The 16218-nt window shown below is 37.2% G+C and overlaps 1 protein-coding gene across 1 annotated transcript in view; it reads right to left on the reverse strand.

The window, feature by feature from the left end:
* Positions 1-16218, reverse strand: part of Rp1 (RP1 axonemal microtubule associated) — a 294119-nt gene that overhangs the window by 107108 nt on the left and 170793 nt on the right. The window contains exons 9-15 of the mRNA XM_037202448.1: positions 13821-13896; positions 12432-12508; positions 12296-12327; positions 12024-12153; positions 8246-8349; positions 6180-6356; positions 3675-3887 (exon numbers count right to left, since the gene is read on the reverse strand). Of these exons, the coding sequence (XP_037058343.1) occupies positions 3675-3887; positions 6180-6356; positions 8246-8349; positions 12024-12153; positions 12296-12327; positions 12432-12508; positions 13821-13896 (809 nt within the window). The remainder of the gene's footprint in view (positions 1-3674; positions 3888-6179; positions 6357-8245; positions 8350-12023; positions 12154-12295; positions 12328-12431; positions 12509-13820; positions 13897-16218) is intronic.

The following is a 16218-nucleotide window of genomic DNA, read 5'->3' on the forward strand; positions in this document are numbered from 1 at the left end:
TACATTTTATTTTTTTAAGTGAATGACTACATTAAATAAAAGTAAACATCATCATGTTTTCCATATCCCTTACATGATTAGACATTTTACATATAACAGGGGAAAAACAAATAATCCTCAAGAACATACATACACTCATGTCCAAGCAACTGGTTATAGATTAACAGAGTGTGAGCAAGCAAGGTATTTTCTGCTGTGGATATCACTCTATGTAAATAAAACACTGATGGCCAATGACCAGGCAGGAGGTAGGTGGGACAAGGAGAGAGGAGAATTCTGGGAAGCGGAAGGCTGAGGGGGAGACACTGCAGCCACGACCAGGAGAAGAGCATGTAGAGACGCCGGTAAGCCACCAGCCACGTGGCAAGCTATAGATTTATAAAAATGGGTTAATTTAAGATAAAAGAACAGTTAGCAAGAAGCCTGCCATGGCCATACAGTTTATAAGTGATATAAGCGTCTGAGTGATTATTTTATAAGTGGATTGTGGGACTGCGGGGCTTGGGGAACCTGGAGAGAAGCCCTCCAGCTACAATTTTCTGTGCCAGTTCTTTTATTGGCAGGCTGAATTTTGTGGTTACAAAGAAAAGATCAATTACTTTATTATTTATCTCAAAAGACAATCTTATAAAATGTTAAAAGAATCACAAATCTTAACTTCTATATATGAAAAATAGTCACCTCTACTTTAAATCCTCAGGATTCATATCCACCCATCAACAGTTTTTTATATCATGAATGTGAGGGCAGAAATGGGTACAAGGAATTAATCATCACCTTTTATCGCCAACTTATCCTAGCAAGAAAGGCACATCAGCTAATAATAATCCAGTTTTTTTGTTCTTGTTTTATTACCTCAACAAGTCCCTCACTCAACTATGTGCCTCTCTAGACTTTAAATTGTTCCCCAAGATTTTCTACCTCAAAGCCATTAACAAAAACATCTTAACCTAACCTTAAGTCATTATTTAAAGCTTTGCACACTAAAACCCATGAACTCACCTCCCAACATTAAGATTAATAGAGCTTCGAGCTAACTTATCTTCTGGGACTCAATTGTTTTTCTTAATCATTAGCCTAAGCCACAGTCTATACAGCTCCTCAAGAGAAACTCATAAGTCCTAGCTGTGTGACACTTCTTTGTTCTTATTTTCTATGTTCTGCAGCCCCTGTTTTATCAGGGGTGAGGGCAACACCATATCCTGCCTTTACCTATATTAATTTTCCCACTACACTAACCTCTATCACAATCCCATACTATATTTTTTAAAAATCATCAAAATTGTATTTAGACTAACACTATTATTGTATAAAATCATTGCTTCAGTTAAGCAGTAGATCCTAGGAGGAAATCATCTTCATAATAATTCATAGGCAAAACTGTCTACTAGAACAGGACATTTCCATGAGATAATCATACCACATTAAAGGTAGTGGGGATCCCCCACACCCATTCACACCGTGCCAGATACCAGAGAAAAATGGCAGTGGCAAACATGCAAAGGCACAGCAGTAGCAAGAGACATTCTGGAGCCAAAGCCCTTGGGGCCTTGCCTATCCAAGATTCACCATCAGAGCTTTGCTTCCTTGTGAGCCAAACTCCCAAAGCTCAATTGCTACCTGCTGCTCCTTTGTCATGGCCACCAGCATCTTTACCTCTGAACAACTGGCCTTACCAAGTCCCCACCACTCACCAGCTTTACCATTGAATAACTGTCCTTACCAAATCCCCATACCCACCAGTTTTACCAATAAACAATGGTACAATGAACAGCTTTACTATGTCTGTACTACCCACCACTAGATCACACTCTTTTGGTCTTTGTTCATACCTCTACACCCCTCTCCCAGACTTCTTTGGTTCTTTGGTCTTTGTCTACATGTCTATTTTTTTTTCTGTAACATGAAGTAAATCTGTGTGTTTTTCTCTTATTAATCTACTTTTTCTTGAAGATATAAACTATGACATTTCAATAGATGAAGAAAGATATTACAAATAAAATCATTAAACTTAGGATACAAATTTCCTTGTGGCATTTATTATAAGTACATAAAAAATGAAGGTCATTTACATGTGTCAGTTTGGGGTGCAAATCTGAGGTAGTGATTACTGCTTGCTGCTGCTAACGATGATAATGACACTGGTGGTGACTACTTGATGGATAGCTTGCTATGTGTGTGAGGTGGTGGCTATAGGCACTGGAACTGTGTTGTCCTCCCTTTGCTTTCCTCATGGATCTAGTGACAATATCAGGAAATGCACCACTGGTGACAAGTGATACACTTTCCTATTTATGATCACTGAGCAGTCTATGTCCCTATGTTTGCCATCCAGAGTAGATACAGATTGCTAATGTTAACCAATCCCTACGTTTGGAGTCATCCTTATTTGTACCCCAGAAACTCTTCCTGTTGATTTCCAGTCTACATAGCTCAGCACGTTTTTTTCAAGGTTTACACACCTTGTGCATGTTAGGGACATAAAGAGAAACCAACTCCCTGATTTGCCTTCCATAGAATGGTTGAGCATTTGATGATATCATACTAAAATAGTCCAAGCCTTTGTTGTAATGTTACCTATTTTTACCCCAATTAGCCTGTTTATCTGTTTAAAGGCCATGAGCAAGATACTTCCTCTCTTTAACTCAGGATCTTCTTCTATGAAATGATAGTGTGAGTAATTTCATTGTGCATTTGTTAGCTAGTCAGAACTATCAATTAAGTGTGAATGTGAGCACAAATCTTTTCTCTTGCTGGTATTGCATATAAATATCTCAGCTTGCAGCAAAGACAAGAATGTGGAGGACCAGGGGAGTTCTGAGCCTTCCCTCTCACTTCCCCCTGAGCCCATTCATGGTCCCCATTAGCCAGTGTCAGACTGGAAAGAAGGAAGAAGAGCTTCTGAGTAGAGAGCTATTCCTGATCATCAACTTGACTACATCTGAAATTAACTAAAAACCCAAAATGGAAGGCATGCCTATGAGGAATTATTGCTTAATTTGAAGTAGGAAGATCTACTTCTAATCCAGGTTCTTGAGGTAGGAAGACAAACCTTTAAATTGAGCTGAGGAAGCCCACCTCTAATCTGGACCACACCTTCTACTAGAAGCCTATATAAGGACATGTAAAAATGAAGCTTTCATTTTTGCTTTTTGCTTTGGCCTTGCTAACAAGTCCATTCTGTCATTGGCATTCGAGTCTACTTCTTCAGGTCTAGGTGTGGTGACTGCATATGCCTGGAAGCCTGAAACTCAGGAGGATGAGGCAAGAGGACAGGGTCATGAGCTCATGGCTAGTCTGAATGGGAAGGGTAGGAAAGTGGAAGGAAGTGCAGGTGTAGGGTAAAATGGGAAAAAATAGAGATCTCATCTCCTAACCAGAGTCTTTGGCATCACAATCTACTTTGAACACAAACACAATTCCCAGTGCTCTGTATGTGCACAATATTTCAAAATCACTGTGGAGTCAGTTTTTTTCTAAATACATCAGGCACATAGCTACTCTCCTCATTCATTGAAACACCAGACAAAGAGAACATGTCACATACAATATCCAATATTCAAGGTATTTTTAGATAAAACATAAAATCGATGCACTCAGAAAGTGCTGACCTCATGGCTATTACATAAAAAATACCCTAAACACTTGTCGGGAGAAATAAAAGAGGTGCTTACTGTTCCATTACAGTGCCCATCCTTAATCCTCAGATACATCCGTGCGTTTTTCACACTTTCAAACATGCAAATGCCAGAGCTGACTCTGTGCACTCTCCAGTGTGATTGTTCTGACTGGTTCCCTGCTCCAGTGCAGGTCCCACTGGGCTGTAGACACAGGGCCTGACACAAGCTTGTAGCTAGTATAACCACAGCACTGTTGAGGAATACGCCCTTCAGAGAAACAAACAGAAGAGCAGTGAGTATAAGGATATCATTCTGCTAGGAGGGGAAGGATACAGAGAGGATGCAATGACTAGGATCTTACCAGCAGCTGACAAATGAAAATGAACAAAACAAATAAATAACTTTACTGCAGTAGCAGCAAATCAGAACTTGTAGGTGGATTTATCTATGGTTAGTTATTGAGAGAGTAAGTTCCAGATGCTATAGACACTCTGAAAAGTAAGATACAAACATAAGTGTTTCTCTTATGAAATTTTAATAACTATTAGCAAATAATTTTAATATTAATACAAACCAAAATTAAAAAAAACATGCTAGATTCCTGAATGATAGAATGCATTGCACAGACATTAAATAGATGAATATAGGAAAGAATGAAAAAAGACAGCAAATACAACTAAAGTGTACTTAAAGAATCCTTGTAATCTTATCTTAAGAAGAATGTATAAAATGCTCTTGAAATTTAATCAGAAATATATTAACACCACAAAGAATTGGCTAAGACAAACACAAGATCAGCTATGTGGATTCTCTAAAGTGTGGAATCCCAAAATCACAAGATGTGACTATGGGGAACAAAACAAGCAAAAGTATTCCACACTAGTAACTGAAAAAAAAAAAACCTATATGTTTACTCTTCTAGAAAATATTATTTCAGGGACATAACACACAGCTGAAGTTAATTCTGAAGGGAGCAAGGTAGTAAGGACATTAACATTACCCAAAGAGGCCTAGATTTGGCCTCAGTTTATGACCTGAGATCTCTAAGCCCTGGAGCATCATGCCTCAGAGGAGAGCTTGACTGTGTATGGAGGCCATGTACCAGCCAGAAAGTTGTAGTGTGAACGGGGGTGAGGATTTGTGTGGCACACCTCGCCAGTTAACCTACTGAGAACATGGAGACTAAGATCAGCCATGTGGACTCCTTCAGTTGTAGAATGTGGACACCACTGCTCAGGTGAAGGATCCTGGTCTGCAAAGCTCTTGAAGTACCTCTGCAAGCCAGCACTGAGAAATCACCCCTGCCTGACTCCATGGAAAAGGACAAGGGCAAATTCTGGGTTTACTGCTTTTTGGAAGCTCTATTCTGTATACCTTGCGGATTTGATCTGTATCTTGCTTCAGTGATAAACTGAAACTGGAAACATGATAGCTTCCATGATTACAGGAGTCCTTCCAGTGAGTTATCAAGCCTGGATAGTGAGCCCAGGGACCCCGGACTGCTGTGGGGACAGGTGGCAGCAGGTGGTGTATTCTGTTCCGACTAAGAGCACACCTGCCTTAGCTTCCACAGGTGCAAAAACAGATACATTTCCAGAAGAAAAGAGCTGAATATTTTCCTTCAGCCTTAAAATTTTGTTTCTTAAGTATTAAACTCAATGTCTAGTTTTCAAAGCTAGGAAAATGATAGAAGATGCAGTGAAGGCATATGTCAAACTATACAATGTACTATCATATGCATAGGGAGTAAAATAGAAGAAGATCGTGTGTTTAATACTTTAAAATACATATATACACAATAAAATCCTTGTTTCAATGTTATTGAACTTAGGATGAGTTAAAATTATTTTCTCTTTAGTAAGTAAAGTGAGGAAGTACTTATATAGAATAATGATAAAATATTTGAAAGGCAGGCTTGGGTTGGAATCATGAGCCACCCTTTACTAATTATGCTACATTAGCCAAAACTCTCAATATTCCTGGAGGTCTTTTTCTTTATCACTAAAATACTGATGATTTTATTAAAAATAAATACCAGTCTTGTATATGGTAAAGCTTTCTGTAAAGGAACACAAATAAGTAACCCTATAAATGACAGCTACTATATTAGAATGGTACTTTGTTATATTAGAATAGCTTTAGTTTATATATAGAGAGATATATGGGTAATATCAGGATAATTTTAAGTAAATTCATAAATGCATGCTACAAAGAAAGAGATATAAACATTAGGTCAGAATCACGAATATCTAACAATCAAGGAGTACAGATTCTAATGGTTGGGAAAGTTCAATACAAGAATTGCTAAGGTTCATTAGGAATTCACACACGCAGTTTAACCTTCAACTTCTGTTACACAATGCTACTCTGCCATCACAATCTCATTGCTGCTAAATAGTGGCCCCAGGGCTTTTTGAAGTCAGTAAACAGAATGGTAATGCCATCAGTGCCCCCTAGTGGAAAGAGGTCTGATTACTGCAGTCAACTCCAAACCTTGCAATAAGGCAGAAGAAAGCTGGGACTGGATCTATAAACCCTGATGATTTTCATCGAGTTTACCTTAACAAAAACCAAGAATTCTTTGGAAAGCTCTGCATAGCCTGCAGATGACTCATCAGCTACTTTTCCATGACGATCAACAACCAGGGTGTGACCAGGACACAGCGCTGATTCAAGAAGTGCACAGCGGTTGGGCTGATAAAGCACCCGCAGCTCGGTGAGGGCTCCTCCACTAGCCTACAAGAGAATGAGAGAAACCAATCCTGAAATAGCAGGAGAAATAATTAAATCTCCTGACGCCAGTGTGTATGCCGTATAATCCCCAGACTAGGCATATCAGCTTGGGCCTTTGTCACTCTCCCTTCTATTTCCCAGTCTTATTGGCAGTGACTTGTTCCAAGAACATTCTTGGAAGCAAGAACCCATGAAAGACTATTGCACACAAATCACCCTGGTGTCAGGATGAATTCGTGAGAGATAATGTGCATTTGATCCTCACTTATCTTTCATTTAGTTATTTGAGTCCTTGTAAGACTGCTTGGGACTGAAAAGCAAAATTAACAACAATTTTGTCTCATTTCTATATTTTTCTTTTAAACTACATGACGACATTAGGAGAAGATATTCCTATTCCTGGGCATATTTGAAGACCTATTCCATACCCACTCTGTGCCCAAGGGAGGAAGCAGGGCTCACTGATAACTCCTGAATGGTTGGGCCCAAAACTCTAGGTCTACCAACCTTGAGAAAGTTCATTTAGGCAAGGATGGCAGATTCTTACAGAGCTATTGACTTTTAAGAAACTATTCAAGGCTCAATGAAGACATCACAGTGGGCAGAGTGAATCTTAAAGTTGGAGGCTTCATACCACCAAGACCTTATGTGGAAAAGATAAACTCTGACAGTAGCTGACAGAATTCCCTACCAGCTGATTGTATCCTCATTAATAAGGGTGTGGGCTTCATTCAATTTTAGAAACAAGGAATGGAATTATTTTGTTGACTCTTTGTTAGAAAAATATAATGGGATTATTTTTTAGGTTTTTTTCTTTTGTTCGTGTGTGTGTGTGTGTGTGTGTGTGTGTGTGTGTTGTATGTGTGTGTGTTGTACGTGAGTGTGCATGCATGTACTAGGGGATGGGGCTTTATAGACACTACACAGTGAACCATATACCCAGCCTTCTCATCTCTACATTTACCTGAGTAGAGTCCATATTCACCACGTTCATATTTACTAAGCATTCACTAAGGCCTTTTTCATGGGCTATGAAGCACAATGCAGGATATAATTCTAAGTCAGAAGCGAAAAAGAAAAGACTTCATAAAGAAGGATAGATTGGTTAATCACTTAGCCTGAATTGTAGGCCTACAAATGATGTCAGAAGTTTATTTAATGATATTTTCCTTAAGTTAAATGTAGGCTTAAATCACTACACACCATTATGTGAGGCAGGTGATTGCCTGTTTCTACTTACTACACTGCAACTCTGGCAACCTCAGTCCTATATTTCATGTCCACCTCTGTTAAACAGTATAATATGACTTCTCTCATCAGATAGATCAACAGATTAAACATCATGACTCATATTAGCACTTAACACACTGCTTACCAATTATTTTATGTGGGGTCATTTTTAAAAGAAATGCCATGCGTACCCTCTACAGGTAGTACATATACTTAAAAACACTTTTCAAACCTAGACTAAACAGCAAAAAACAGAGTTGGGCAAAACTGTTCTGCTTTGTTCCCTAACAGTATGATCCTAAACCATTCAAAAGTCAGGTAATCTCCTGAAAGCACACTGAAAATTTTAATGTTGTCAGTCTATCTCAATTGCCAAAACTTAAGGCTATTTATGCCTCAAATTTTCAAAACTTCACACAAACAAAATAGTAATTTAAGTTCCCTGACCCAAATATAGAAAGTAAAAACTACAAGGCATTTAAAGGGGTGATTTGATAATCTTATGAAATTAACTTAAATAAAATATGTCACATACAATGTATAATGAAGAGAAAATTTACTACTGGCCCGCCTGGTGGAGTACACCTGTAATCCCCACACTCAGGAGGGCAAGGCTGGGTTACTAAGTGTGGTCCTTATCACAAAAAGTCACTGCTACTCACCATTCCAGCTGCACTGCCATTGTCAAAGGCAAGGGAGAGATGCCTCATCTCACGGCTTTGGAAAATACATAAATTCCCCTTGTTGAAAATCACATCAAAGAGACCTAGAAAATATTCTTAATTATTTAACAAGTAGCACATTCTTTAAAAGTTCCTTTTCCTTCAATTATACACTGAAATCTTATGAGTATATTTTAAATATTTCAGTTAAATATTTGTAACTAGTAAAAAAGTAAAATATCTCCCATAATGTATATGAAAATTCATAATATATGATATGTACTTGCTGAGATACAATGTATTTCAATAAAATACATTATAAAACAAATGGTTTCTTGAACCATGATTCATTTCATTTTCTAGTAAGTGTGTGAAACTTATTTCTGGGTGTGTGTGTGTGTGTCTGTGTCTGTGTGTTATACCTTATATAGGTACACAGATAATATAAAGTATGTAGATTAAGGCACATGATATGGTATATATAGAATTATTTCATTGTAACAAAATTTGATTTCTTAAATTGAACTTGTCTTTCCTATCTCTCCTACTGACATATCCTACTTTGCATTAATTAAAACACTGAAGCTCGTCAAAGCACATCAAGTGAGGGAGGACTGTCGTAACTATTCAGTGATGTAAGTTCCTAAAAACTCAATTTTTAACAAGAAACTACCCAACTTATTATATATACAGATTCACATAGCACCAAGCAATGCAATTTGTAAATTATATATTTGTATTTTTATTACGATTAACTACATGGGAAATACTTTGTTAAGAGCCACAACTGATAAAGAGGATAACTACAGACCTCTATATTTAAAAAAATTCATTATGTATTTACAATTTAAATTCATTTAAAGTCATAGTTTTATAATTGAAATGTTCAGCAGAGCATTCAAAATAGAAAGGCATTTGTTTAATTTAATCTGTAACTGATATTTTGTCTACCCAATAATTAATAATTAATGGTTAATAATTAAACACATTTATGAAGTTAAACCGTATTAGTGAGTAATTACAGATAATCCTAGAGATTGGCATGTTATGAAAATGAGGAAAGAAATAGGAGGCAGGAATCCTGACATGGGGCTGACACGCTGTTAAGTTGAGCAACCTTGAACAAATCACTTTGTGTCTCAGTTTTCTCATTAATAAACTCAGGATAGTAATCTCCAAAGGAATATTGTTCAGATGGTCTACTAATTGAGAGAACTAATGAGGTGATGATGGAGGGATCTCAGACTAAGAAATCTTTCCTACAACTGTGCTAACAAATTTTCACTTTAATTCAATTTCCCATTTGGCTTAATAATTCCATAAATTCCAAAGTCTATATACATAAAGGTATGTTATATTTTATTTTTAACATCATAATTATTTTATTCTGCATTTAAAATAAGATATTTTTTCAATTTTATGTGCACCATGTACTTTCTCGATGCCTAAAAAAGATGAACATCAGATCCTCCACAACTAAAAGTCTTCTTATAACATTTAGATAGGTTATTTTTCTTATTACTTAGTTACCAATCAGAGCCCTTTGTATATTTTTATACCAACTTTTTATCAGATATATTAGTTTTTAAACACATCTCCCGTTCTTTAGGCTCTTTCTTTATTGGTTATTTCTTTGCTATGCAGGAACTTTATAGTTGGATATAATACCATTTGTCTGTTTGGGGATTTGTTGCCTTTACTTTTGAAAAGGTAATACCCAATGAAATCATTGTCCAGACCAATCTCATATAGCTTTTCAAGTACACGTTGATTAATTTTGTACTTTTGTAAAGTTTTTTATTGAGTTATAATTTTTTATCTTTATTGTCAGAAAATATTCTTGGTATGATTTTTATCTCCTTAAGTTTGTCAAGACATGCTTTGTGGCCAAATATATTATCTTCACTGAAGTATGTGAAGCCAAGAAAAATGTGTATCTCCAACTGTAGGGCAGCATATAAATATGTTAGTACTGTTTGGTGTAGAATGCAGTTTGAATCTGGTGGGGTTTGTTAATTTTTTGTCTGGAGAACCAGATCACTGCCAAGACTGGGGTGTATTAGTGATACATTATAATCACCATCTTCTTCAGAACAATCTGCTTTATATATTTGGATCCCCTGATGTAAATATATACAATCATGCCTCACTTAATGATGGAAATAGTGTGGTAATGTGCCATTAGGTGATGTCATCAATATACAGAGACTGTATATTTATATAGGTATAGATTGCATATGTACCAGCTGGGGGTATTACGGGGTCCATAACTGAAAGTGAGAATATAATATAAATTATATTGATAAACTGTCAGGTATCATTTGTGCCTGTTGAAAGTGGGCTCTGGGACCACAGCAGGCCCTCTTGTGTCAGACTCAAGCACATAGATCTCATGTCTTCTGAAGCTCTGAGTCCTGGAGAAGCCTAGCTGCAAGAGAGAAGAAGAAGAGCCGCAAACAGCAGAAAGGGATTAAAAGCACGGTGCCCATCAGGACAACTAGAAGGAAAACACAACAGAGGTCACTACTTTTTGTCCTGTGGTAAAGAGTGCCTGCAACAGGAACAAGAAGTCAGGATCTCATTGGAGAAGAGGATGCTCTGCAGACAGGAACCCCAGCATGACTGCTCCTCAGGGCCACCCCAGCCCTTTCTATTGGGTGTTGAAAGAGCTTGATTTAATAATGTTTTCCTATCTATCTTCACTTTTTTCTCTTACTGGGAAACCTCGCTGAGAGAAAAACACTGTCCCACTCAGGACTCTTCACTGGAAAACTCCAACAGAGCTTCCAGCCATTTCTGCTGCACGTTGTCGGCTCCTGATTTGCCAATGTTTATCCATCTGTGGCTTGCTATTTGGTCCTTTTCTTGCTTTATTGATCAGGCTACTCCGTTCATTCTACTAGATGTTGTGAGTGCATGGTTTTCTGATTGTTTTCTATCTATCTGTCACTTGATGCTTGTTCTACTTTTTTTTTTACAAGATTCAGACTCTCTCTGTATTTCCCATCTTTATATGGCTCATTATATTCTTTTAATTCTATTCCTTTCTTAAGGACTTTACTTATTATTTTAAACCATTTCTTAGTCTATGACTGTCTCTATCCTTTCTCTTTTTTCTCCCAAGCTGATATATACCTTTAAACATACTGTAACCTGTTTAGAGGTTTTTCCATTTGGATCTGTCTTTACTAAGCATCTGTATTTTTTTAACTTCTTTATTGACTCGTCAGGAGTTTCGTATCATACACCCCAATTCTCTTCACCTCCTGGTCCCCCCATACCCTCCCCTCATCCCTGCCATGCCACCCCACATAAAGCAACAAATCAAAGTATGCAAGCAAGCGAACAAAAGCAAAAATGAAAAACAAAAACAAAAACAAAACCACTTCAACTTGCCAGTAAAATGGATGTGACAAAAAGGTATACTATATGGCAGACTGAAGCCTACAGTGCTACCAGGATGAATGAAGAGGTGTTAGAGAAGCAGGAAACAAGGAGAAGCAGAGATTTTTCTCTTCTTCTACTTTTACTTGCTATACATTTAATAGACTTACTCATTCAAAATCAAAATTTATCATAGTTCATTCTCAAACATTTGGCAACAGTAAAAGGTTTCTGGATACAAAATAATGAAATAATTCAATAAATAAAGCAAATGCATAATGAATCAGAAGTGTTTCTGTCTGTGCCCACTCATGTTGCTTCATGTGACTTCTTCACTGCAGCTGCAGTTTGAACACACAACATGCTCACTTTTCATACAAAGGAATTACTTTACCATATCTGTCTGTCTGCTCTCCAACAGCATCAACTGTACCATCTGGATGCAGGCGGACAAACCCTCCAGTAAGCTTGCTGTAGAACTGAAGAGTATTTCCTTTCATGAACTTCCAGCTCTCGGCTGCCCACTAAAATATAAACAAAGCAAAGACCATCTGAAAAGAAACTACTAATCAATAGTCCTTACCAAAAATGGCATACTGTTTTTGTTTAACACATCAAACAGCCATTTGAAATCATATGTACTAAATCATTTGAAATAAGTCTTACTGTTTCTTTTATCTTAAGTTCTAGCTTCTTCCCTGTAAATATAAAGAAGTTGATTAATTTACAGAGTATTGTGCTTTCTTTAGTCATCATAAAACATGATTTACCATATGTATTTATTTGTATTTATGACACTCACTCACAGAGAAGATAGTGTTATCCTTAGCATACATTTCTCTGACAATTTTACCGTCACCTTCTCCTTCATCCAGCCATCTGTGGAAAGAAAAATATATCAGTGATTTTCAAGCTTTTTGTTTACCCAATCCATTGGCACTTATGTTCCCAAGTCAGAACTAATGGAAAGTGAGGATGTGGAAAAAATGCATGGGCACCGAGTCAATGAAGAGCGCCGAGTCATGAAGAGTGCCGAGTCATGAAGAGCGCCGAGTCATAAAGGCAGAGTAGTACAGATGGAGAGAAGGAAATCCTTCAATGACAGTAGGAGTGTGAGGGAAGAGGAGGAACAAAGCATCTGCTGAAGGGCCGATGCTTTCTTCAATCCACAGGTGAGTCAGTCAGTTGCCACGAACTGCCAATGCCATGGATTCTATAGCCATTGAACTAACAGCTTTATCCTGTCCTTTGGCTACCAGCTACAGGCCAAGCTCCAGTCAGTTATTTAGACAATGGTACTATTAGTTCCATAAGGAAGGCGGAAGAAGAGTGCCCAAAGAAACAGTAAATCTGCCACTGCTGCTAGAGAAATGAGTTAGCAGTCAGGGCCCATTAGCAATGGGCCAGTGGTTTCATAAAAGCTGCAATTAACATTTATTATACAATTGATTATTTTTTAAGATAATCATCAAAGAGATCACATTTTCACATCATCAACTCTTACTTTCCTAGTAATATATGAAGGAAAATCATGCTTTAAGCTCTATCAAACTTTTCCAAAGTATTCAATTTCAGTCACATGGAATGATTAGACATAAAACTGATAATATTTTTCCATAAAAGAAGTGGCCCTAAAGTTTAATGTCCTCAGAATTAATCAAAGGAGCTTCATTTTGCAGTGGATGGTGGTTAATGCAGACTTGTAGCTGGTCAAGTATTGAGAGCAAGTAACTGTTGAGTGCTCATCCTTAAACAGAATACCCATATCACCTCCTCCAAGGCTCAAGAAACATCATGGGAGAGTGGAAAGAAAGAATGTAAGAGCTGCATGACAGGGAGGGCTATGAGGTTCTTACAATAGATGACATGGCCATGACACTCATGAACAGCTGCAGTTGCCTGTACAAGACTGAGTCTGTAAGCATACAGTTAAAAATAGGATTCATGAAGTCATGCCCAGGGGAGGCAATGGCAGTTGATATCTGCCAGAAGAGATCATTGTCTATAGCTCCACACACTCATGCACATGTCCCTGGTTAAATCTAGTGGGACATAAAGCAAAAACAAAACTAACAAAAAGAGCCCATGAAAATGGGAAATGGACCAGGAATAATTGATAAGCTCTCTAGTTCTCACCAATATATGAACTTAGAATGGTCTAATATGAACTAACTTGCCAATGTAAACACACCTATGACAGAAGAAGGCATACTCATTGTTGGTAGTGGGATCTCTGATCACAATATCCTCAAGAAACCAGCCATTTCCTAAGAACAGATTTAAGAAGGTAAAATATATTAATGAATATATAGAGTATGTACAGGATTATTGCATGCTTTGGGTAACAGGTCTCAATTCTAAGTAAATTTTGTGTAACATAAATTTCAACTAAAGCTATTTGTTACAGAAGGATAATGATAAACATTTAATGTAGTTCAACAAAAGAACAACATTGTTTTAATAATTTTATGACATATATTTCAATATGATTCTCCAAATAAATACAGCATAATTATACCCTTGATTTCAGAAATTATATTCACAACCCTAGACCTAACATCTTCAAGAATACATATTTTATTAATTAGTAATACTTTATATTTCCATAAAGTTACCAAGGTTTTCCAAATATTATGTAAGTCTATATAAACAAAGCACACATATTTAAATATGCTAAAAATAACCAGTTACTCAGATAGTGTATCTAAGGATTCAGACAAGCAAAGATTGGTACATATAAAGGCAATAATCTCTTTTTAAATGTTTACATTCATATTACTTGCAAACTAAGGTTGGATGAAACACAATTTCATTTACTGGAAATAATAGGATACTTTAACTACTAACATTAGTTTTGTATGCACAAAGATCCATATCAAAATATACCCTTTCTGAATTAAAACTTCTTAAGTTGATGCGCTAAAGCTAAACAGCTTCAGAACAAAACAAGCCAGCGTGTCCCTCCTTGTCTGTTCTCTGCCTTGCTCCATGCCCCTCCTGCTCCACTGCTAGGCAGTGGCGGGCTCCCCACAGCTCCCCAGACCACTGGTTCTCAAGCTTCAGTGAGCATTTGAGCCACCAAGGCCAATAATGATAACGGGCACTGCTGGCCTGTGCTCAGTTTCTGGGTCAGGAGGGTGGGGAAGTGACAGCCCACTGATACCAAACATTCCAGTCTACTCAAGAAGGAGGAGGTTCCCGACATGGAATTTTCTCTACTAAAACTAATCCAAACAAAGTAGGATGGTTAGCTACCTACGAACTGAATTTTCAGCTAAGTTCCAAGATCACTTCAAAAATCACTGTCACATGATACATTTTACAATCATAGGCCATTGCTAACTGTCACTCCCCCAAAAATGTTATTTTAATTTTACTCTGAAGTGCTACTAAAAAAATACTCTTTTCTTTAAGAAAGCCAGAATGTTACTAGAATTTTGACACAGGTTTTAGAAGCAACTGAGAAACCTAAGTAATAACTTTTTTAAAAGTAAACTTTAAATTTTGTATTTTATTAAGTTATTTTTAAATTATTTAATAATTTTATTTTATTAAAGTATTTTCATACAGTATAGTTTGATCATGTTTTCCTTTCCCAACTCCTCTAGGTCCATCCCACCCAACTTAATGTTCTTTCTCTCTCTGAAAACCAAAAACCAAAAAGAATAAACAAACAAAAAACCAGTAAGACAGAAAAAATGTCAAAACAAAACAAACAAACAAAAAAAAGACACAAAATGACATGGAGTTCATTTTATGTTGGCCAACTATTTCTAGGCTTGGGACCTGCCCTGGGGTGTAGTTGATATTCCTGCTGACACTCAATTGGAGAAAACTCATTTTCATTTCCCAGCAGGTATCAATCGCAAATAGCTTCCTGGTTAGGGGTGGGACTTTGTGTCTGTTTCCTTTCCTCTGTGCTGGGATTTTTGCCTGACATGAACTTGTGCAGGTCTTGAGAGTGCTATCACAGTCTCTCTAAGCTCATATGTACATCAATACTGTTGTGTCTGGAAGACACAGTGCCCTTGGAGTGATACACCACCTCTGGCTCTTCTGCCTCTTCTTTCACACAGATACCCGGCCCATGAGAGGAAGGGTTTGATGAAGACATCCCATTTAGGACTGAGTGCTCTACAGTTTCTCATTCTCTAGACTCTGTCTAACTATTGGCCTCTGTTTTAAATCCTATTTACTGCAAGAAATTTCTCTGATGAGGGCTGGAAGATGCTAAGTAGTAACTCTTAAAGGAAATGAGGAATTGATCTTACAAATACCAACTTTGCAAACTAAAAAGATAACACAAAGCTATTCACATAAAATATATTGTCATTTTTTCTCATTTTTGAGAAAACTCTGGACTAGATTTAGAGCTAGAAAGATTAATGACAGTAATAAGAATTAGAGATTTTAGGGAGTGACTGCATTCTAAAGACTCTGCCCTTAGAAATGAGGTATCTTATAAAAGGGCTCAATAGGACACATCGGCCTTTTTTGCCCTTTTGTCATGTGAAGACTAAGAGAGACTTTCACCATATACGTGTGTGTGTGTGTGTGTGTGTGTGTGTGTGTGTGTGTGTGTGTGTCCG

Source organism: Peromyscus leucopus, chromosome 2 (genome assembly GCF_004664715.2).
Source record: "Peromyscus leucopus breed LL Stock chromosome 2, UCI_PerLeu_2.1, whole genome shotgun sequence".
Taxonomy (NCBI): Eukaryota; Metazoa; Chordata; class Mammalia; order Rodentia; family Cricetidae; genus Peromyscus; species Peromyscus leucopus.